General features: G+C 38.4%; 1 protein-coding gene across 2 annotated transcripts in view; it reads right to left on the reverse strand.

Moving 5' to 3' along the window:
• Positions 1 to 62: 62 nt before the first annotated feature.
• The window catches only part of LOC128615672 (sphingosine kinase 1-like), a 28,222-nt gene continuing 5,693 nt past the window's right edge, over positions 63 to 22,591 (reverse strand). The window contains exons 2-5 of one of the 2 annotated variants that reach the window (XM_053637913.1): positions 17,202 to 17,329; positions 8,906 to 9,000; positions 7,719 to 7,834; positions 63 to 6,357 (exon numbers count right to left, since the gene is read on the reverse strand). In XM_053637913.1, the coding sequence (XP_053493888.1) occupies positions 5,487 to 6,357; positions 7,719 to 7,834; positions 8,906 to 9,000; positions 17,202 to 17,329 (1,210 nt within the window). In that variant the 3' untranslated portion in view covers positions 63 to 5,486. Of the gene's footprint in view, positions 6,358 to 7,718; positions 7,835 to 8,905; positions 9,001 to 17,201; positions 17,352 to 22,591 lie in introns of both variants that reach the window. The other variant, XM_053637911.1, reaches the window with a different exon arrangement.

Below are 22,591 nucleotides of genomic sequence, written 5' to 3' on the forward strand. Positions count from 1 at the left end.
AATGTAATATCTCATTTGCATATAAATTGTTGGTCAGTGAGAAGCACTTCCGTTAATTGGATTTCTGCTTTTCCTCCAATCTACGAGAGAACCGATTTACAAAATAAAAGGGAAAAAAATAATTAAGACTTCATTAGATTTTGTTCAGTGTAATAGATTTCTTTAATTATAGTCATTGCGGTACATTTACAAAAACACACTACAACAGCACTGATTTTGATATGTGTACACACATTTGCATAGGTTTGTTTTTAACATAAAATTGGAGCAATAGAGTTAAAATTGAAAGCAATCACAGCATTGAATTCTGGGTAAATTGATGATGATTAACACATGATCATGAGCAAGTCTGGTGTGGGTTTATTACAGTCAATCAGAAATATCTCTAACCTGTAACAAGTCTTTTCTGAGGTGTATAATTGTATAAATTTGGTTTTTCCACCAAGCCATTCCATTAAAATTGCTCTCTAGTGCTGGACAAAAAAGTATAACCGTCACAGTGATCATGATCAAGCCTGGCTCTTACATATATATCTTCATAAATGGAATGTTTAGCTAACTTCAAGCTGAAATTCAAATGAAATTCATTTCTACAACCATTTGTGAAACCATGTACTGTCTACCTTAGCAGTCCAAGTCAAAATTCTCCAGTTCTGCGTGACATCTCAAGAGAAAACTGACTAAAAATCACTAAAAGAAAATAATGTCAGATTAGCTGACATTAAAATCAGAAAGCAAACAATAATTATGTATCTCTACAGCAAATACAGTACATCTCTTAAAGGTGCAAGAGTGCAAAAAGTGCAAATTAGCTCATTGTTTTGGTCATTCATTAATGATTTAATCAACAGACCAGTAGAGATAAATGCTCATGAGCCGTTTTAAGGCGGTGCAGTCTATTTTTTTCTACACATACACAGACACATATAGACAAACTACTGTTGAACAGAGGTCATAAAACGACCCCATTTTGTATTCTGGGCTTCGTAAGGCTTAAGGTGATGGGATGTGAAATCCCAAGGCTACGGTGTATCATCTAGATACTGTATAAAACCATCCTAAAACTTTAGTTTACCACAAACCAGGAGCAGAACGACACAGATATCATTATGTTTGATTAAGAGTTATGATTTTATACAAATCGACCCACTCTTTCATTTTCACCACTTTAGAATCGAAGTGTTACAAATCCAAGGATTGTGACACTTTCGCTTAGCATCATGATAGAACCCATGGAAGTTTGGTTTGGATGATGAGCGTAAATGCAGTGTGATTTTAGTCTTTCTTTTGTCTTGTTTAAACTGTCATGTGTATAAAACTTATCAGCTATGTTCCAGTTAGCTAGCTGAAAATTCATTAGCTAGCTCAGGATTATTCAACTCGGATTTTTCAAGTCCAGTTACATAAACGTCCTTGTTTACAAATTCGACTAACGTGACTGATTGGTGGCAACACTTTATGTTTAGTGTCTAACCATTAATGATTAGATTATAGATATACATTTGATTATTTGAAATTGTTGTTTTGTTTCATAGCATCAGTCATTACAGGATTTTGCAGAGTTTTTTTGTGATTGTTGTGGCCAAAAATGCTTGATTTAACTGTGGATTTTTTCAAAATTTGCGATGCAACTTTTTGTGCTATTTTTGGGAAAAACTACTTGAAATCGCAATCGCGTGAAATTGTTATGCACAATCTTTCACAGTGATGTTTGTTGGTAAATTATATCTTTAAACTGTACTCTTGTACGACGCATGTGAATCGAAGAGGGCTTTGGCGGAATGCGCGTTGTGATGACGTCACCTAACACGTCTTGGCCCAAATCTGCGGTAATTTAGAAAAATTGCAAGCTCCTCTGAATATTACAGAGTTTGCTTGATTTTGCGTTCATTTCTGCGGTTGCAAAATCAAGAAATACTGAAGGGACTGACATATCATCAGTTAGCTAATCAGTCCATCCATGATGGATCATGTTTAGAGTCGCTGACCTACATCCAATTTGGTTCATATGTTTATTCGTTCTGGTTCAGTATTTTTTCCCCCCCAAGTACTCATTTTGGTCCACGGAAGTACATCGCTAACTATGCATCCGGAACACCGTCCACCATTTTGACGATGCCTGAACTAGATAACTCTTGGCGTTCTTTACTTCCCTGTTGCCTAGCAACAATGTTTCTGACTTTAAACCTTTCAACTGTGACTGTATTATGTAATCACCTTCCCACATAAAAAACAAACAAAACGCAAACATTTTAACACAGCAAAGGCTAAAAACAAAAATCTACAGAAGAACCAAATCGAAATTTTATGAAAGAATTAGCCAAAGGAAATAGCCAAAGTCATGACCTCTGGTCGATCCCACAGCGAAGTGCACAGCAATAAAGTTGTAAATTCTACACGTCACGTCTAGCTAGTGTTTTTACTATAACATCAGACATTTGAATAATTTAATGCCGGAATCTGCACTGATTATACTCAGTGGCTGAGTGACCATACAGTAGCTGCACTGCTAGCACATGCAAGTTTTATCACAAAAGAATGAATGTGTAATGAAATAAATGAAGTGTAAATAAAGCTTCTGAAGCAGACACTTTCCTCACAGTGCTGATTCTAGTCCAGTATTTACTAGAGTAGAATGAAATGTGGATGTGCTGGTTATTTAATGTAGCTTTAGGCGAGTCAGTAACCCCACCCTCCCCCTTTTACTGGCAGACGACCAGCACCTCCAATTTGATTTGCTGTATTGTGATTCAAGCATCATTCCACCAAGAACAACTTTTAATAGCGTTAGTTTAAACATTATTACATACCATTTATCATATTCAAAATAGGAATGTATATATATTAGTAAGGAATAAATACAATAATCTTATCTTGGTGCAGTCATAAACAGAAGGTGCAGGTTGGGATTGATGTTTAGATGATGGGGGTTGTAATCAGTGCAAACCAGCTGAGTCTTCAGACAGGGTGGGGTTGTGTATGTGTGTGTGTGTGTGTGTGTGTTTTGGAGAGGGAGGAATGGGTGTTGTGTTGGAAGTGGACCACTGCAGTGCAAAGCCGTCAAATCAATACTAGTACCCTAAATCACTCTTTCAGACACACCCTGCACGACGTCACCAGCTAGTTTTCTGAGAAAAAAAATTGTAAGAATGTGTGGAATCAGTGAGAAGTGTGGTCATGTTTATCTCCAGTGACTTTACAACGTGTCTAGCAGCCTTGGCCAGCCTTGTCGAAACGGACTTTATAAAGGAGATAATTATGGGACAGCATTAACTGCCCTGGTGATGACAGACTTGAAGCTAATCATTAACCGGCGCTAAGAGACGGAGGTTGCATTAGGCTCGCTGCTCATGCCCTATGAAGAACGTTAAACCAAGCAACACTATTTAAAAAAAAAAAAGAAACACATACTGTTTAAGGGTTAATTAAGGTCTTGTTAGGTCTTATTTGTTACACTTAAATTAGACACTTGTGAAATGTATTAATAGTTTGTACAGACTAATACGTAACGTTTTATAAATGTCTGATTTGAGCTTTATTAAACATTTATTTATTATTTTTCATGAGAATAAACAGTTACCAGTGTGAAGTGGAAGTGCTAGCTGATTGGCTATGAAGCTTTTGGAACTAATAAAGATGTATGGGTTCGTAAATTATAGTTTGGATTTGTGTGTTTCGGTGGGTTTTTATCATGTGATCCATTTGACTATTATGTTCAGTAAGATCTCGTAAGAAGAAAACCTAGCCGTAGTGTAGCTACAAACAGCACTGTATCTTCGATTAGCACAGTATCTGTAGCCCTATTCGGATGAAATCAGCTACACTTTAGGAACTTGGATAACTTGGATTTTATTTATGTCTGGTTCTGAAATGACTTTCTACCCCTCTACCCCAAGTGGAAATTTTTAGAGATGGAAAAGTCCATCCCAAAATTAGAGCCCTGATAATTTCAGTTGCATCTGATTCATTGCAAATTGGAAAATGTTTTTTTTTTAAACTAGGATACAAAATAGCCTTTCTATCTGTAGGCCAAAATTTTTCATTTATTCAAGAAATTACCAAATGATAATTGGATAATGGTGTCATTCCTAAATGTAGTTTTTTGGATCATCCCCATACTGTCATCACTGAGCGTCCATAAAACAATCAATCCAAGTCTGATCCTGTAAAGGACTGTTAGAACGACCAGAACAGGTAGAAATCCTCATATTATTTCTGCACAGGATAAAATACCATGATTACAGTGTTCTATATATTAACTCATTCAATAATGGGATCATATTAACAGGTTCAAAAGAAGAAAAAAAATCCTGCTAAAATCTCACTTGTCCTGGCTTCATTCATAACCATCCAGACAGAAGAGATTTAATTGACAGAAGAGGTGCAAATATTCCATTACGGACACCACTCAGAGTAACCGATATCCTCCAAACAGAGCTCATTGATACAGTAAACTGAGCTTCCTTAAGCTGGTGGAAATGTTTGTAACTTAATCCCAACCCTGAGGTTGTACCAACAAAAAATGTGAATAACAGAGCAAGGTGTATTTCAATAAATCTGGTGCACTGTGTTGAGCTCATTTTGACTGGAGACCAGTTGGAAGTGAGCCAATTAGCTATTTCAGTAATGTTACCAAACCACGTGAATTGAAATACAAGATAACGTCAGCTAACATCATGAATCTTTTAATAACTGCACTTAAATTGATTAACTTGCAGCAGCTGGAACATATCGATGATGTCCTCTTTTACTTTCACCTTCTTAGTACTTTTTAAAAAGTACGTAGTGATCCACATTAGTGGTACATCATATTTGGATTCCTGAATAATTGAGTTGTAGTCAGTACTTTAATTTAAAAACGAATTAATTTTCTATTTCTATATGTGCTAAGAAATAAAAAATAAAAAAGTCATTTTAAAAAGAAAGACAAATGAAAGCATTGTACACAAACCCCCGTCCAGCCGACTCATAAGCTCCCGGTTATACACTGCTTCTCATATAAACGTAGGATACGTGGAGACATCTATGTCGTGTACAAAACTGCAGTATAAAAATAAGTAAATTTCTCTTCAATCTTTTGCATGATTTGTCCCTACAATCAGTAGCACCTTGAAAACAGCAGCAGACATCAGTCACACATTAGAAGTCATTGCTTTCAAAAAAATTGTAGTACCTCACTTAGAAGACAATCCTGCAAATGTTAAGACGTGCTGCTAACAACGGGTCAAAGCTTGTGCGGACGGAGTGCTATGAAAATACGATTTCTTCTAATGTCCACTCACACAAAGCTAGCATTTTCAAGTGAAGCCTTCCTTTAAAGAAAGGAAGCTCTATCAGGGCAAGAACCTGTCCATTACTTCGATACTAACAATAAATAAAGACCTAGCAATCATCATTTCCTTTTATTGCTAATTGACTCTACAATCTTTCATTCACTGTGAGCAGATTTTTTTTTGCCAAACATTTCTGGCCTTCTATGTGCAATTCTATCCGGCTATAATCCTGGCAAGTCTGCCGTAGATCTGCGCTTGTACTGGCCCGTATTCCACTACCTCACCATCGACAGTGATAGTCCCTTTAGGTGAATAGGGTTCTAGTCGTAGTGCCTGCACTTTAACGTACACCACAAAGGGGCAGTTTGTACTCAAGTGGGCACCTTTCTCCATGGCCAGGAAGAGGCGCAAGAGGGCTTGGCGTGAGATTCCTGCTTTTACGTAGATCAGGTGTATAATTCCGTCCTCGAGCCTGGATGCAGGCGCAGCTATCAAGTCTTCAGCAAGGTGGGATTGGTACACCGCCATCACCAGAACAAAATCCTCCTCCTTGACCACGGTCCAGTGTGCTGGCACAGGCTGGTCTAAGGGTACAAGGAGGGAATCTGGGGGGCCTTGTGTGGTCACTGGTGGCTCACCGTTAAATTTGGGTTTGTGGGCATTGTTGGAGTTGCATGAATTGTGCAAGAGGTGATTCTGACAATTCGAGTTCCTTGACAAGTGCGAATGAACGGAGGAATGAACCGAGGATGAGTTGGAATCATGGGTGAAGGACACTGACTGAGCAGGGCTCGGAGGAGATTGCGATTCCTCGGCAGGAAGGTACGCTAGCTTTCCTTTGTACACCCTCAGTGAGGTGAGGCGCACTAGAGTACCCATGGTGAAACGAGCTGCTCCGACGTAGCGGTACTTCTCGCTCTCGATGTCCACATCAGCCACAAAGCCCCAAGCGAGGGACAGGAAGGAGAACAGGCGCTGGCTGGATGCCATGCAGACTGAAGTGAGGTCCAGATGCGACACCAAGCCTTTACACAACATGAAGCCACAGTTTACTAGCAGCTCCTCACCAGATACCGGCTGTGCCCTGAGAAAGAAGAAATGAATGTGTGTTTTAACAAAATTAATAAAAGTTTTCCAATATGGGGTGGTACCGGGCCACATTACACTTAGTTTGGGGAAACATTCGCAAAATTGTTTACAAATAAAAACCCAAAAGTTGTGATTGAATAAATATTCACCCCCCCCCCCCCCCCCCCCCCCCCCCCCCCCCCCCCACCCGGCCCCACCCGGCCCCACTGATGTGAAACCACTAAATTAGCTTTCTGGATAGCACCTTATGTGCGTGGAGCTTGCATGTGCTCCCTGTGTTTTGGGGGGTGGTACCCCTCCGGGTACTCCGGTTTCCTCCTCAGTACAAAGACATGCGTTGTAGGCTGACTGTCATCTCTAAATTGTTCGTAGACTGAATGGGTGTGTGAGTGTGTGTGTTTGTGTCCTGCGATGGGTTGGCACCCCATCCAGGGTGTCCCCTGCCTTGTGCCCCGAATTCCCTGGGATAGGCTTCAGGCTCCTTGCGACCCTGTGTAAGATAAGCAGTATAGAGGATGGATGAACTGTCTTGCTTTTATAATCTGTTCTTCCTTCTCATAAGTGAAGATCCATGCTTTTCCTTTTTAAGCAAGATCCCATTCTTCATCATCCAGAACCTGCTAAAAACACAACCCAGTCCAACCCAGATTCAGCAAACAGCCTGAGAACAAAGAGACTCCACCCATGTGGAAGAAATATCCCCTTATTTGTCCATCAAAGCCAACAATCTGCCTCAGGTGCAATTAGATCACTCTCCTTGGGGTTCCACTGAGACTGTCTCTGCAATGTAATAATGTATCTGACCATTTAGTATATTCACATTCATTCCTTTTTTGCATTTTTGAGTAATGCCAATGGCAAAGAGATGAGGTGTAAATATGTTTCACAGTTATGGATTGATTTATAACGTATTTCCCTAGGGATTTTTTTGTAAACAAACATGGAGCAGGAATGGTTGACTGTTAAGTATTTAAAAGGCATAACAAGCATCTGAATGTTTGTTCTTTATAGAAAAAAGCACTTATGCCCACTTCCAGCATGGATCATTTGCCGGAGATCATTACCAGGGGGTAGGAGTGGTGCTTTCTTTATTTTGGTGGGATGGAGAAAGAATAAAGTAAAGCTACAGATGTTCCCAATATAGTAATTTACATATTGCCAACTTGGTGTGGGACATATATCATTGGAATAATGGAAAATATATGTGGCGTTTCAAAATATATTAGCATTATAAGACTATTACATAAATCAAGGATCACAAGATCTTATTGATCATGCAGTCCCAAGTGTGTAATATTTTTTCCCCACTGAGCCAGCACATCCTCCAAAATCTCTTACATCGAGTGCGAGTCTTACCCAGTGTAGTAGTGTATTGAGGCAGCTAGTGCATTCCCCGAACCTGCAGGCAGCACGCCGAGAGGAGTCTGAATGGCTTTCTCCCAGTCCTCCCTCTCCATGAGCCCGTTCACGACCTGCGGATATACAGAAGACACGCTGTAGTAGGCGTCAGGATTAAACGAGAACAAACATGTTGAAATGATTCCATATGAAGTGCCCACTTTATAGTGTTCATGACTTCAGAGGAGGAGGATTATCAGAAGTTCTGGCAACGTTTCCCATTACATGAAAGATCTTACATATCGCTCAGTAATTTACAATAATTTACATATTATTCAATGATTTACCAATGAACTGTCGCACTTTAAACTCCGTCTTGTTACAGACAGATGATAGCAAAGCTTAAGATGGAAGTTACTTGTACTATAAATAGCAAGATTTCTTTTTTCTTTTCTTTTTTAAAAACTTGATTTACAACATCTATGTTATCTATGGTTTTTAAAAAAGCTTTAATATAAAGCACCACAAATCTTAGGTATGGAAAAAGAAGAAAACATTAACATAGACCTGTTCATGGTTTCAACATAGGAAGAAAAACATTTAATGAGATATGAACATACAGCTGGGAAGCATGAACATCACTGGACAACTAAGAAAAGAGGACTATAATTGCACTTGAATCATATTGGGAAATTTCAGTGCTGGGTTACAACATCTTACATATTACCGATGATGCCTCACAACAGTGCTTCGTCTACTTTAAACACTCATAGAGAGTGTGTCTATGAGTATGATATAACAACCATAAATATAATATCCTAAAATATCAGAACAGATTCACCAAAATGCATGCTAGCATCCAGAGATGCTAAGCTGTAATATATATTACAGTGTAAACTACGTATAATCTAAGTATAGCAATATTTTAACATCCATATCTTTTTGGACACTAGGTTAACATGTAAACATGCTGCAAGTTAAATTCATAAAAAATCCAAACAAGAAGATTTAGCAAACAAGATGTTCTGTGAACATCATTCAACATCATGTTGTTCACAGTCCTGCTGTTGTTGCTGAATTTTTTCCTCACATGACGTCCATCTAAACCTGTCAGTTTCTGCACATTCCTAAATCAACCTCTGGACATAGGACACATCTGTTTGCTGAGGTTTACTTGGCGAGGAATGCGCTCACAGTGATCTGACCTCAAACAGCAGACCGTCTCCAGACATGATGACCACGGCGTCCCACTGAGACAGGTCCGCTTCTCGTACCATCTCACGGGCGTGGTTCTGACGCTCTGCAAGCAAATGAGAAAAGGTGACGTAAAAGATGTTAGTCATGAGGTGTTTGGGGGTCTTTGCATAAGCTTCAGGAATATAAAAACTCCACATGTAAAGCAATAACTAACAGAAAAGGCTCTGGTGTAAAAAGAGAAATGTGGAAAGTTTAGAAGATTGGACTTAAATGACTAATATTTTGAAATATCATGAATTTTCTAATTAATTAAAAACACCTTTTTAACCTATTGCTAATTTGGCAGTTCAGGCCAAGCTGATGTTTTAACAGAATTTTTTTTAAATGTGGATTTGTTAGATTTGGGGGAAAATGTGACTCAAAAACAAACTCACCAGACGGAGGCGTTATCTGACGTCTAAGGTCTGCTAAAGCCCCAATACCCATTTTGGACAAACTTGTTTAACAATGTAAAAAGCTAGTATTAAGCGCTGGGAGTATGGAACTCCCATGTAGTTAACGCTTAGTGATGTAGTTTCCACAATGGACATTTTTCAGAAGTATTTCCTCCCCATGTGACCTTTCAAATGTAGCTAGAGTTTGTTAACAAAAGAAAACGTCCAAATGGCTATACAGATCCAGATGATAGAAATAGAATTTGACCACATTTTTGCCAACATGCCTTCCTACAATGCATTACATAATTTGTTAGCGGTGCATGCACATAGTGTCAGCTATCATCTTGCAGATCTGGGCCAGCTTTCTGAAGCGCTTTCTCTTATCTCACAAATGCCCCTCATTTGTCCTAAAACATCACGTGCCAAGCCTCAACCTTTGTCAGCTTGTTATATCTTAGAGAGTGGGGTTCGCTGATTAGGGAGATTGCGTTTTCTTCCGCTAGCTGCAACGTAACGCCAAGACCCTGAGGGAGGCATCAGATTCTCCTCCCTTTCCGTTGTCATGTCCCTGTGAAGTCAGGCGGGGAATTGATATGGCCTTTATCAGTCCAGTCACATCACATTTCCTTATACAGAGCCTCTGGCTAAACATGAGACAGTGGGAAACTCAAGCTTGTGGAAGATGAGAAAGTGCCTGGGTTACAGGCAAACAAATGCAGGCTACTGAAAGTGGGAAGTATCTTTAAAAAGTTCCTCCCTGTATGCAGCCATTGTGTTCACCATAGTATCGGTTTCGAGGTAATCCCATCACCTTGATTCGCTTCCTGCACTTCTTAGCGTCGGGGGACTTTTCAGGTCTCATTGCTTTCAAGTCCCAAATGCAAATGTCACAGAACTTATTTGTTTGGGGCATGCTTTGAATCCAAGGCAAAGCTAAAGTGGTGGCTTGGTTATTAAAGCTCTGGGCTACTTATCAGAAGGTTTGGACATCAAGCTCCAGGACATCCATCATGTTAGCCTCAGAACAAAATGAAATGTGGTAGCCAAGTGCACAAGAAAAGAAAAAGTTAGATAATACTTAGTCAAAATGGGAAAAAAAGCATTAAGAAAAAAAGGTTAAACCTTGACAACAGTGAGACATCACTAGGCAGTACACTTTGTCTTTCAGTCTCCTTCAGCCCATGAGCTCTATTCACTGAACAAAATTTGGAAGTAGGGGTGCCAAAATCTAAGAAACACTACTCCTTTAAGCAAGCAGCAAGCAGAGGTCGAGACTCTAGCTTAAAGAACCAACATTGGCTCACTGGCTAATGGCCTTATTTCCCCAGGTTTTGTGATTTTGCCACAATGATTCGTAAGACAACAATCCTAATATTTAGCAGGTACCCAAGGGACAAGCAAACAATACTGACTGGTGTTGGACATTAGAACTAATAAGGAGCAGATCCTGAAGGCTGGGATCAAGTCTATGCTAATCTAGGTTATGCTCTATACTATATTCAGAATGTGTTTTGGAAAGAGAAATTCCCAAATGTCTGTTCCTCTGTGGAGATGTTTGTGCTATAATGCTTTTGGGAAAATTACCCTTTGAAAAGCAGTGCTAATGTGTACAAGGACAGTCAACAGAAATGGTTTTTAGGCATTGCATAATCAATATCTCCAACTGTCTAATTTGCTGGCTGCAAAATTGCAAATAATGAATATTTCAACACTGAACACAGCATTAAAAGACTCACTGCTATAAAGAGTATCCGCTGTGCTCCCACTAAACACTTAATCATATTTAGCTAGCTAGTTATACAAAGGTATCACATCCAGGAATAATGATTTTCCCTGCTAGCTGAATAGATAGCTAATATTGCTGTGGTATCTTAAGTGCAATGATGGCTAGATAGGTAGCTATATGGATAATGATTTTCTCCTCCATTAGCTGACTAGCTTTGTTTGGTGCTTAAACATTTAGAGCTAGCCCAATAGCTATATAATAGTGATGTAGATTATTGGTGATCTACATATTTTAGTTAACATATTTAGTTAACCCACCCCCCATACTGTTAGCGGATATGTCTCATAGTGTAGCCTGCAGTTCTCAAAGGGAATGGAAAATGCTGTTAATCTGGTGCCAGGTGAAAAAATAACTTTCACTGACCACCAAAAATGTCACAGCTTTACCTCAGAGCTTGTGTTTGCTAGCAAGCACTGAATCAGCCTCCAGTGTGCTGAGAGTTTCAGATTCGGATGAATGAGCCTAAAGAAATCAACACTGGCATCGATATCGAGGGTTAGTAAACCATTATATGACTTTGAATTTGTGTCAAGAAGTATATGATCCATGGCTTCAATTTGATCATTTCCCATTAGCAATATGGTAGCACTTAATAGTTACTTTTTAGATAAAGAGTGGGTGAGTTAAACTATTTTATTTTTAATCCACTAAGTTGTCCATTTCCTGTCAGTTGGATGTACATGCAATGAAACTGGTTGGAAACCGTAAGACCATTAGGCTAATTCCCATTCACCAGTGTTTTATGTTAAGAGACAAAACTGGGCCAATTTATGCTAAAATCTTTTGTTAATCCTTAAGTCAGCCAAACAAAAAACTTAGAAACTCCTTTCTATTATGATTTGTGACATCAACCATAGTAGTTAAGCTAATATTGCTATGTATGCATACTGTAACTTAGCATTGCCAACATCATAAATATCTATAGTGTGTAAAGTGTAGCTTTGCTAACAAAATACATATTTTTACAGGTAAAAATATATATTTATAAAGTAACTTGTAGCTTTACTAACAAACTATATATTTATAATTTAACTTGTAGCTTTACTAACAAAACATATTTATAAAGTAACTTGTTTCTGCTCACGCCTGAAGCCGACATCACGAACAACCAAGTTCTGATCACACACGAGTCTGCTGACACGGACAACCAAGTTCTGCTCACGCCCGATTCTGCTGATAAGGATGACCAAGTTCTCACTCCCGAGTCTGCTGATAAGGATGACCAAGTTCTGTTCACGCCTGAGTCTGCTGACATGGACAGCCAAGTTCCGCTCATGTCTGAAGGAGACGTCATGACCAACCAAGTTCTTCTCATGCCTGAGACTGACAACACAGCCAACCAAGCTCTGCGTACACCTGAGTCTGCTCACACATTCAACCAAGTTCAGCCTGCAAAGTTGATGGAGAACAACGCTCAGTGTGACCAAGGACGCTGCTCAGCATCTCTATACAGCTGAGAATGTTACTCGGCCATCCAGTTCAACTGAGGAAGTTTCGCCACCTCCCGTTGCAGCCAAGAGCTTCCATACGCTACCGTGGAAGCCACTACACCAAGGTTCTATGAGGATGTCACTCTGCCTCCGTGCTCCACTGAGGACGTCGCTCCGCCACTGTGCTCCGCTGAGGACGTCGCTCCACCACCGTGCTCCGCTGAGCACATCACTCTGCTTTCCTGATCTGCTGAGGATGTTGCTCCGCCACCGTGCTCCACTGAGGACGTCGCTCCGCCACCGTGCTTCGCTGAGGACGTCACTCTGCTTATCTGATCCGCTGAGGACATCGCTCCGCCTCCCTGCTCCACTGAGGACGTTGCTCCACTGACGGCGTCACTCCGCCTCCTTGCTCCACTGAGGACGTCGCTCTGCTTTCCTGCTCCACTGAGGACGCCGTTCAGTCTTCCGTTTCAGCTGAAGACATTCTGCCCAAAGGGCCAGGACTGCCAGGGTCGGCAGGTGTATGCTTCGAGAGAAGCGCCCTTGGGGGGGGTTCTGCCACGATTTCCCCTTGAGTCAGCGCTGCAGTATTGCAGTGAGCTCGGAAAAACGAAGCACATGCGCGTGCACGAGCCAAGTGCGCGAGCACATAGCAAACGCATGCTTTTCGGTCTTTCATGACAGTGACTTTATTTACATTGGACACGTGCTTTTGTTATGGTTATGTTCTGACTCCGCCCCTGTTTTGTCATTGGTTGTTTCCTGAGTGTGTGTCAATATTGTTTTCAGCTGCCCGTGTTTAACCCATGATTACGTTTGTCATTTAAAACCCTTGTGTCTCTGTGCAAATTGCGTAGTATTGAGTTTATCTCCTTAACAAGTGATTCTTTGTTTCTCGTTTCGATACTTGTCATTTGACCTTGTTTCTCGTTTCTCATTTTGATTCTAGCCTCGCCCCATTTATGCCTGTTTGTAGATCACCAGACCTTTTCCATGTTATTCGACCACGCTTGGAATTACTGTTTGGGATTTGTCTGCCTATCTCTCTAATAAAGTCTTTTACTGCAATTGTATCCGTCCTCAACTCCATCACGTACTGGAACGTGACATTTACAATGTAACTTGTACATTTGCTAAGAATTTACACATTTGCAGTGTAACTTGTAGCTTTGCTAACAAATAAAATATCTGTGGTGTAATTTGTAGTTTTTCTAAAAATTACATAGTTGTAGTGTAACTTGTAGTGTAACAGCTTTGCTAACAAACTGTATATTTATTAAACACATTGTAGCTTTGCTAATAAAGTATATATTAGTATATAGTAATAAACTACACACTTATAGAGCAACTTATAGCTTCGTCAACAAACTATGTTTCGATAAAATAACTTGAAGTTTTGTGAAGAAGCTATGTATTTAGAGTGTGATTTGTGGTATCGTGAAAAGAACTGTATATTTTATAGTGTAACATGTACATTAGCTTTGCTAAAACCCTACATATTTGTAGTGTAACTTGTAGACTGGGAACCAAAGTACATATGTATAAATTAACCTGTATAGTAACTTGTAGCTTTGCTCAGAAACTGCATATTTATAAAATGACTGGTAGCTGTGCTTGTAGTGTAACGTGTAGCTTAGATAACTGTGTATTTACTTAACAGTTATCTGTTAAGTAACTGTTAAGCGTAGAGTAACAGATAGCGTTACTCTACGCTATCTGAATTGAAAGTGAAGGTGTGGTGACCTAAAACCACCCGCTGACACAAAGCGAGCATGTAAACACTGTACACAAGCATTGCTCAAGTCTTTTGTATTTCTGGCTTGTGCCACCTTTTTCTCATCTCTCATTGTCTCTCTTTCTCTCTCTTATTCTCTCAGATTCACTTTCTCTTTTCTCTCTCCTTGCTTTCTCTTATATCCCCTCCCACATTATTCTGCCCACTCACTCTTTCCCTCATTTATCATGCTTAAATGGTGTGATTGTCATTGTACTAGTGTTACCAAAACAGTGCTGAGTGTAACAGAAAAGAGAGAGTACATATAATAATAATAATAATATATAATTATAATTAAATATACACAACAAAGGTAAAGGAAAAGCAGCAAAGATTATTTCTACTAAGATAACATAACCATACTAAATAAACCATAACATTCTGCATCTCTCTCTATCCATCCTTTCCTATCTTCCTCTTCTTTTCTTTCTCTCATTCCATCCTTGCATTCTTTTATCTCTCGCTTTCTCTCCTAATCATGCATTCATTTCCTCCTCACTTTATCTTTTTTCTCTCTTTTCCTTCTCTCCTCTCACTGTGTTTGTTTTTTAAATGTGCATCTTTGAATCTTTTTCTCTTTCTTCCATCTCTTTCTCCTTTTCTGGTCTCTTATTCTCCCTCATATCCTCCCTCTTTCTTATTCTCTCTCTTTTCTCTCTCCCTCTCATTCTCAGATTTAATGTCTCTCTCTCCTTCTCTCTCTTTGCCTTATACTTTTATTATTTATTTCAGTCGGGTTTTTGGGTTCTCTATCATTTAGTTATTTTTTAAATTTATATATTTATTGACCAATTGATTGATCGATTTACCTACTTTCAATTTAATATACAGTTTATATATTTGCATAGATTTAATATACGTAGTTTCTATGGACAAACAAACAAACACTCTCTTCCTGTCTTCTTTATGGGTTCTTAGTTTCCTAGGGATCTAGTTTGGAACCCTCTCTGATAAGGAATCATTCTAGGGTTCTAGATAGTACCTTTACGTGTTCCCTCAGAGGCACAACCCGAGAACCATTAAGGGTTCTAGATTTACCCTTATTTTCCTTTTCTTTATCTATCTCTGTCTGCCATTAACTCTAAATCTTCATTCCGCTGCTTGGCCATCCTCTCTTCTCCTCTGACTATGTGTGTGTGAGAGAGAAAGAAAAAGAGAGCGAGAGAGATGGATGGAGAGAAATAGCAGAAATAAAAGGGGTAATTTACTATTCTGAGTAAAACGAGACTTGTTTGGACTCAGTTACCCTGCAGAATCATTTAGGATTAACCTCTCATCACACACACACACACACAGCTGAGCCTGGATTAGACAAAGACATGCTTTACTACGCTGCTCCTCTATAGCAGAGCACAGGTCAGTGTTACTGTGTCACTGTTTTGTGTTGTGTAAGAGATCGAGGCCAGTCTCGAACTGTCAGTATGGCTCTGTCTCAAAAAACAGGACAGGACCGAGCGGCAGCTGAGCAAATTCATTCTCATTTCAGTGTGAACGTGTTCTTTGTGTACTTGTGTGTATGAAAAAAGAAATCCAAACTCCAGCCTGCTGCCCTTATCTGCCCTGGATTTATTTTAAGGCTGCTTTCACACCTCTTTGAAAAATAAAGACCACCACACCCTGTGCAAAATGGACTGAATGCATTTTAACTTAAATGTATGTCTATTACTGAGGGTTTGTGTGTTTTCAGGTAAATTGCACCTGAATGACCTGCCAAAAGTCAAACATCCTGTAGGAAAGACAGCAGGAAACAAACTCCTGACCAATCACAGAACAGCCAGGCGTGCAAACAAATGTAGTGCTTGTGAAGATGTTTGCAATGTAAAACCAACTGAACACAATGGGGAAAAAATCTAACTCTGGTACAGACTAGCAAATACAATCACCTGAAATACTATTACAGTCAGCCTGCATGAAAAAAAGTAAAAAACAACAACAACAACTGAGCATCATTTTGCAATCTTGTGTAATAGCTGAACAGAACAAAAAATTTCTGCCAGGCTTAAAGTTTCACTGATGTTCTTCATACTCATGTGTTAATCACATGCAAATAAATATCAATCACCTATAAATTACCAAATTAATATTTAGCCATGCCCACAAAACTCCATGAAAACGCAACAAAAACAAAATGCTACTAAACAGTGAAAGAGCACCTCGTAAGCATGGCATGTGCTAAATCTTCCAGTAATGCACCTCAGCCATAGCAGGGTGTCAGCTACCAAGGATGCACACTAACTCCTCCCCCTTTTATAGGGTGCTGTTACTTTTGCTCTAATTAAATGACCACTACTAATTTATATGTAGTAAATTATGGATGCGTTTCAGATCGCTTTCTTTCAAATGATTAATATGGACTTTCACAAATTGTCCATTAAATTGGTGCATAATTTAAATAAACAAATGGTTTAAACTTCACTGAGTAATCTGTATATTAAATCGTGCTAACTCAACAACAATTATACGATCTGAAGCCCGATCAACAAGGTTCACATTATACATGTAAATTTACACAATACTCAGGAGTGAAATGTAGGATAGGAATGTTTTTCCCTCCCAATGAGTGCATTTCCATTTCTTGTGTAAATGTTTCCGCAAACGATTTACGAAAAAATTAGCTCATATCCAGAGTTGTTCTTGGTTTTCACGTAAGACTGAATCTAAAAAGAGTCAGCTTCTGATCACTTGCTGTTTAAAAATACAAATATACTATAGTAAAATATTTAAAAACTATATTTACCTATACATTTTAAAAACTAAACGCTAGTACAGCTGTCTATTAAAATAGATAGTTAGCAACCACGAGGAAGCAAATATCATGATAGAAATAAGATTGTGTCTTACAATATTTACATGCATCTCGGTGCGTGTCCTCACCTGTAATTTGAAGTGTGTACGTGATGTCGGCTTCCTGTAGCATGTGCTGAACGTGGTTGTTGAACATAGCCTGGGCCTGACCTTTACCGCTTTGAGGATTTATCAGGACCAGGAACCTACAAGGCCTCCTCACCTCCGCACACACACCACCTGACAGACAGAAAGACAGGAACATTGTCATTCCTGGAGTGCCATCGACATGCCGAAACGGGCAAACCGATACTTAAACACGCTGAAAACATTCAGAAAAGAATGCGCTGGTATGGGCATGCTGGAATATTTGGAATATCTTCTTGATAACATCATCTTATTTTTTTTTGTCAGATAAGCTCTAAAGTGTTCCGTAAACACGGAAAAAAGAGGCACGTTCTCATAATCAGTTAGATGTTATTTCATGATAATCGACACACACTGTATTATTCCATCCTTCTTAGGTGTGCAGCTAACAAGTGAACAAATTATGATGCTGTTTTCTTGTCAAAAGTGTTTTCCTGTCAAAATGGCACAAACTCATTGTCATGTTTCCTAAATAGACTAAATTTTTCATAACTTAGTTAATTCGTTTCAGAGTAACCACTTATAAAAAAACACATCTCACAATTACTGGCACCCTTAGAAATCCTTCTGAACAAAATATAAGCTAAGTGAAGCACATTCCCCATGTATACTTCACATGTTTACGTTCGCTTGAGGGTTTAGGAACGTTTAAGCCGTCATGTATGACTTCCTGTTTAACTGGGGTATAAATATGACGTGACACAGAGGCCAAACTCCTTTAACAACAAGGGAAAGATTAAAGAATCCGCAAATGAAATCAGACAAAACCTGTCGACCTTCAAAAAACAGGCAATGGCTTATAGAAAATAGCTACACATCTTAAATTATCCGCTGCTTAGACAATAATTATTTTTTCTTTATTTATCTTTTTTACATCAAAATGTAAAGCATGTTGAGCTACATTTTTCAATGTAGACAGGTGCTATATAAATAAAGTATTATTACTATTATGTTATTAGGGTAATGCCAACAAACTATATATATTATTTTATAGTGTTATTTTCATACACTATGATTAATTATATATTAAATTAAATGTCAGATTTCTCATATATTCAGTGTGCGATAAAGCCAATAATAGGGTGACAGTATTTATGGCGGTACCTAAGGAAACTAGCGACATAACACAACATACAAAGTAACTACATAAGGCGGTTTGATGCCGTGACGCGAGCAAGTATCAAATCCCAGCGTGAGAACCAGCTCCACCGACGGAACCACGACATTTCACACACACAGAGCTGGGAGGAACCGGATCACCTCGCTCTCCACAGATGCATCAGTTCTTGTTAAGTAAGCACTAATCATCACGTTAGGTTGCTCCAGAGCGACAGCGAGACCTCTGAAACGATGAATGGGGTCTTTGGTGGATGGCGAACGCCTCCTCGTTAAAACCCAGCCTCCCGGTGTGTGATTGTAACAGAACCGGTGAAAGATTGTTCAGTAATGATGTTTGGGAAAGTCGTTAAACAAAACCAGTTTTATTTGTAAGGGATCAGGGATCATCTGAGAACCTTCCATCACTGTGGAGTCCAGAAGCCTGGGGCTAATGCTAAGAACTGTGTAGGAAATTGTTACCCATTTGATGCTCGCTATGTTTTATATAAGACCACTATGTGTTTAGCAAATTGTTCTAAAAAAAAAAAAAAGTACAAATAACGTCAATAATGTGAACCCAACAGCGACACCAAGGCTCGGATGAATTCTGGATTCTGATTGGTCAGAAAGTTTATCTTACAGGTTTATATAAATATGTTATCATTTCTATAGTAACAGATCATTAATGGGGACTTGAATGAGGCAGATGCTCCACCTAAACAGATTTAAAAAGTTTATTTAACATTTATGGAAGGCGTATCCAGTGTCAGAAGCAAAGCTGTAAGTTTTCCGTCATCTTCAGGACAGAGGAGTTTACGCTTTTTTACAGTTTCTTGTTAACTGCATTTATTTTTGTCTTATTAAGTTCAAGAAAGAGAAAACAGAGAGGCTGGTGAGGGAATGACTGTTTGTAGGTGTTATAACGTAAGTGAAATTGTTTGACGGATGTTCCACAACCATAAATGGGTAAAAAACTAAGTAATTATTGGCAAATTGATGTGGTTCAAGAGGAATAAAACACTACATAGAAAATAATGACGTTCACCATGGTAACAGTAATTCTGCTTCATCGCATCATCCTGTCAGTGATTATTTTTCTATAACAGCACGACAGGTGAGTGCTGGAGTGTTTTATTCCTTACTGCATTAATGGGTTACATTAATATAAACAAATAGAACATGTATGCATTGTATTTTTATACAGCACTGTGAAACATGATAAAAAGGTTAGGGAGTTATCATGATGGAAAATGGTTCCCATTTATCAGGCACACACCTATCTGATATTTCATGAACTGGCAACTCCTGTGTTTTATTAGTAAATCATGTAAATAATTACACGTGTACACTCCTAACAGGGAACGTTAATCGTTTCTTTTTCTAATGATGACTCAGTTAATACACACCTCTGCATTATCATCCCTGTGTCATTTTTAAATAAATCTCTAGCTAAGAAAATATACATTGCTTTTGATCACTTCATTTTAATAAAAAAAATTGTTTTGTTTTGTTGTTTTTTTATATTATAGGGGTATCTTGGGGTAGGGATGGACTATCAGCACAAAGTCAACACAAAGTCATTCACGTCCTCAAATCCTGCGCAGAAATAAAACTAAACCCAGTGCGTTTCTCTAGAACGTCATTCTCTTCGCACCCATCATTGTTTTCACTCCCAGAATGAACTCTGTTCAGATACACACTCCGTTCTGTACAGATGATACCAGACGCTGCGGTGTGTGTAACTGTTTCCCCCCCTCAGTGTGTTTCACACACACACTCCACACACACACTCACATGCACACTCACACACACAGAGTGAAATGAAAATGAAATGAAAGCACCAAACACACACTAGTGACAGCTCACACTTTTTTTTTCACTTCCTGTAGGGTGTGTATCTTACTCTTACAAACTGTTTACTAAACTACAAAAAATATAACAGACTAGCGCTGAGACATCCACCAGTGTTTCATTAGTTTTTAATCCAAAATGTTGTTTGTTTATTGGTATTGCAATAAATTACACAGCAAAAGTATTTCTCAGACAGTGTCATGGGTGCCATAAGAAATACCTTTAATCCTGAATAATAAACTGTGTGTAAAACATTATCATGCCTAGCGGTTTCAGACGTAATGCGTAACTTCTTTGTCATTAGTAAGGATGTTCACTTGATTTTTATTTGTTGAGTTTTTTGTAATGAGACCTTTTAGCTGTACTCATGTTCGACGCACATGAAGAGAAGAGGCCTTTTGGCTGAATGCGCTTTGTAACTTGACCCAAATCTGCGGTAATTTCGAAAAATTGCAAGCTCCTCCGAATATTGCTGAGTTTGCTTGATTTTGCATTCATTTCTGCGAATCACAAAATGATGAAATCCTGGAGGAACTGCTTTTCTAAGATCTTTGACATAATTCAGGAAATGATGAGTTATATACTGTAGCATGTGTGTGTTTGGGTGTGTGTAACACTGTTCTAAGAATTAATGCAACACTGGATATTTTAATTCATTTGCCAGGAACAGTTTCTCTTACAAAACATGAAACTCTGTGTAAAGCAGATCATGATGCGGTTTGCAAAAGTGATATTTACAGTTTGTTCACACAAAGGTTGTACTTTTAATGGTAGCAAAAAAATGAAATCTATGACCACAGATGGTTATGGGTTCCTCTTCAGGAAGCTAAAAACTCTGAACTTTACAAAGATAGCTTTAGGGAACCTTTTTTTTTATATTTGTATATAAAATTTGCATGTGCTGGTTTTTCCATAATTTATCATAAAAGCACTAAACTTTGATCACAACATGGGATTATTGTATTCAATCCCATATAATAATAATAATAATAATAATAATAATAATAATAATAATAATAATTAGTAATAGTAGTAGTAGTATTAGTAGAAGTAGTAGTATTCAGAATACATTATTTATAACTGAATGTAAACCTTGAGTGTTTTTTTGCTGTTTAAGAAATCTTTGTATTAAACTAAGCTAATCGAATAAATTTTCAACTAGATTCAGTGCTTTTTAAATTAATTTAAAATTAATACATTTTTTTAACCATGATAATGATCACATTTTTGCACAAACTTTAAAAAATAATGGTGGAATCTAAATTTAAAATGATCAAAAATAGCATTCATTTTAAATAACAGATGAAATTAAACACTTGTTGGTCTTGGGCTTAATGACCAGTTTATACTGAAACCAATTTGGGTGTGTGTTTGTGTGTGTGTGTGTGTGTGTGTGTGTGTGTGTGACCTGTTAAACCGGTTTCTCTTGCTGTTCAGAGCACAACTAACTCGGAACTGGAGCTAAATCAGTACACAAAATCAGAAATACAACTTAAGGACATAACACACACACACACACACACACACACAGAATGCCAAGCTCCATAAACCACTAAATATGTGGTATATCATGTTCTTCAGTTAGTGTGAGTGAGTCATTAGATTCATGAGTTTCATTCCAGGAGATTAGCATTCTCATACACACACACACACACACACACACACACACACACACACACAGAATGCCAAGCTCCAAAACCCTCTAAATATGTGGTATATCATGTTCTTCAGTTAGTGTGAATAAGTCATTAGATTCCTGTTTCATTCCAGGAGATTAGCATTCTCATACACACACACACACACACACACACACACACACACACACCACACACAAAGCCCTAGTTTAAACCTCAAATGCATGACTGATCAATAAAGGAAACCACATCTTATTCAGAAAGTTTGTCAGCTCTGCTTAAAACTGTGAGAAACAATCAGTGTGATGTTACCTAAAGGTCTACAATAGCTAGAGGATTTAGCAGGAAAGACACTGATGCACAAAAAGTATTTCTACGAGCATCACATAGTTTGGATGAGATACAATATATGGTTTTTAAACACTTATCTATGAGGTGATGTAGAGATGAAGCTGTATTTCACAAGCAAGAGAAAAAGTGACAGAAGATCATTAATTCCATTAATCATTAATCTAATGATTAATTAGATCATTAAGTTACATGGAAAAACAACAACATATATAATGACTGGCTACGGTAACATTGCATTCTGGAGCTTTTTATTTTCCATCAAAAACGCATCTGTTGACACTGATTTTATTTTGTTTTTGAACAAAAACGCTTGATTTTGCTGCGGCTTTTTTCAAAATTTGTGATGCACCTTGTGGAGTTTTTGTGCTGTTTTTGCGGAAAATACTTAAATTAGCAAAA

This window comes from Ictalurus furcatus, chromosome 12 (genome assembly GCF_023375685.1).
Source record: "Ictalurus furcatus strain D&B chromosome 12, Billie_1.0, whole genome shotgun sequence".
Lineage (NCBI taxonomy): Eukaryota > Metazoa > Chordata > Actinopteri > Siluriformes > Ictaluridae > Ictalurus > Ictalurus furcatus.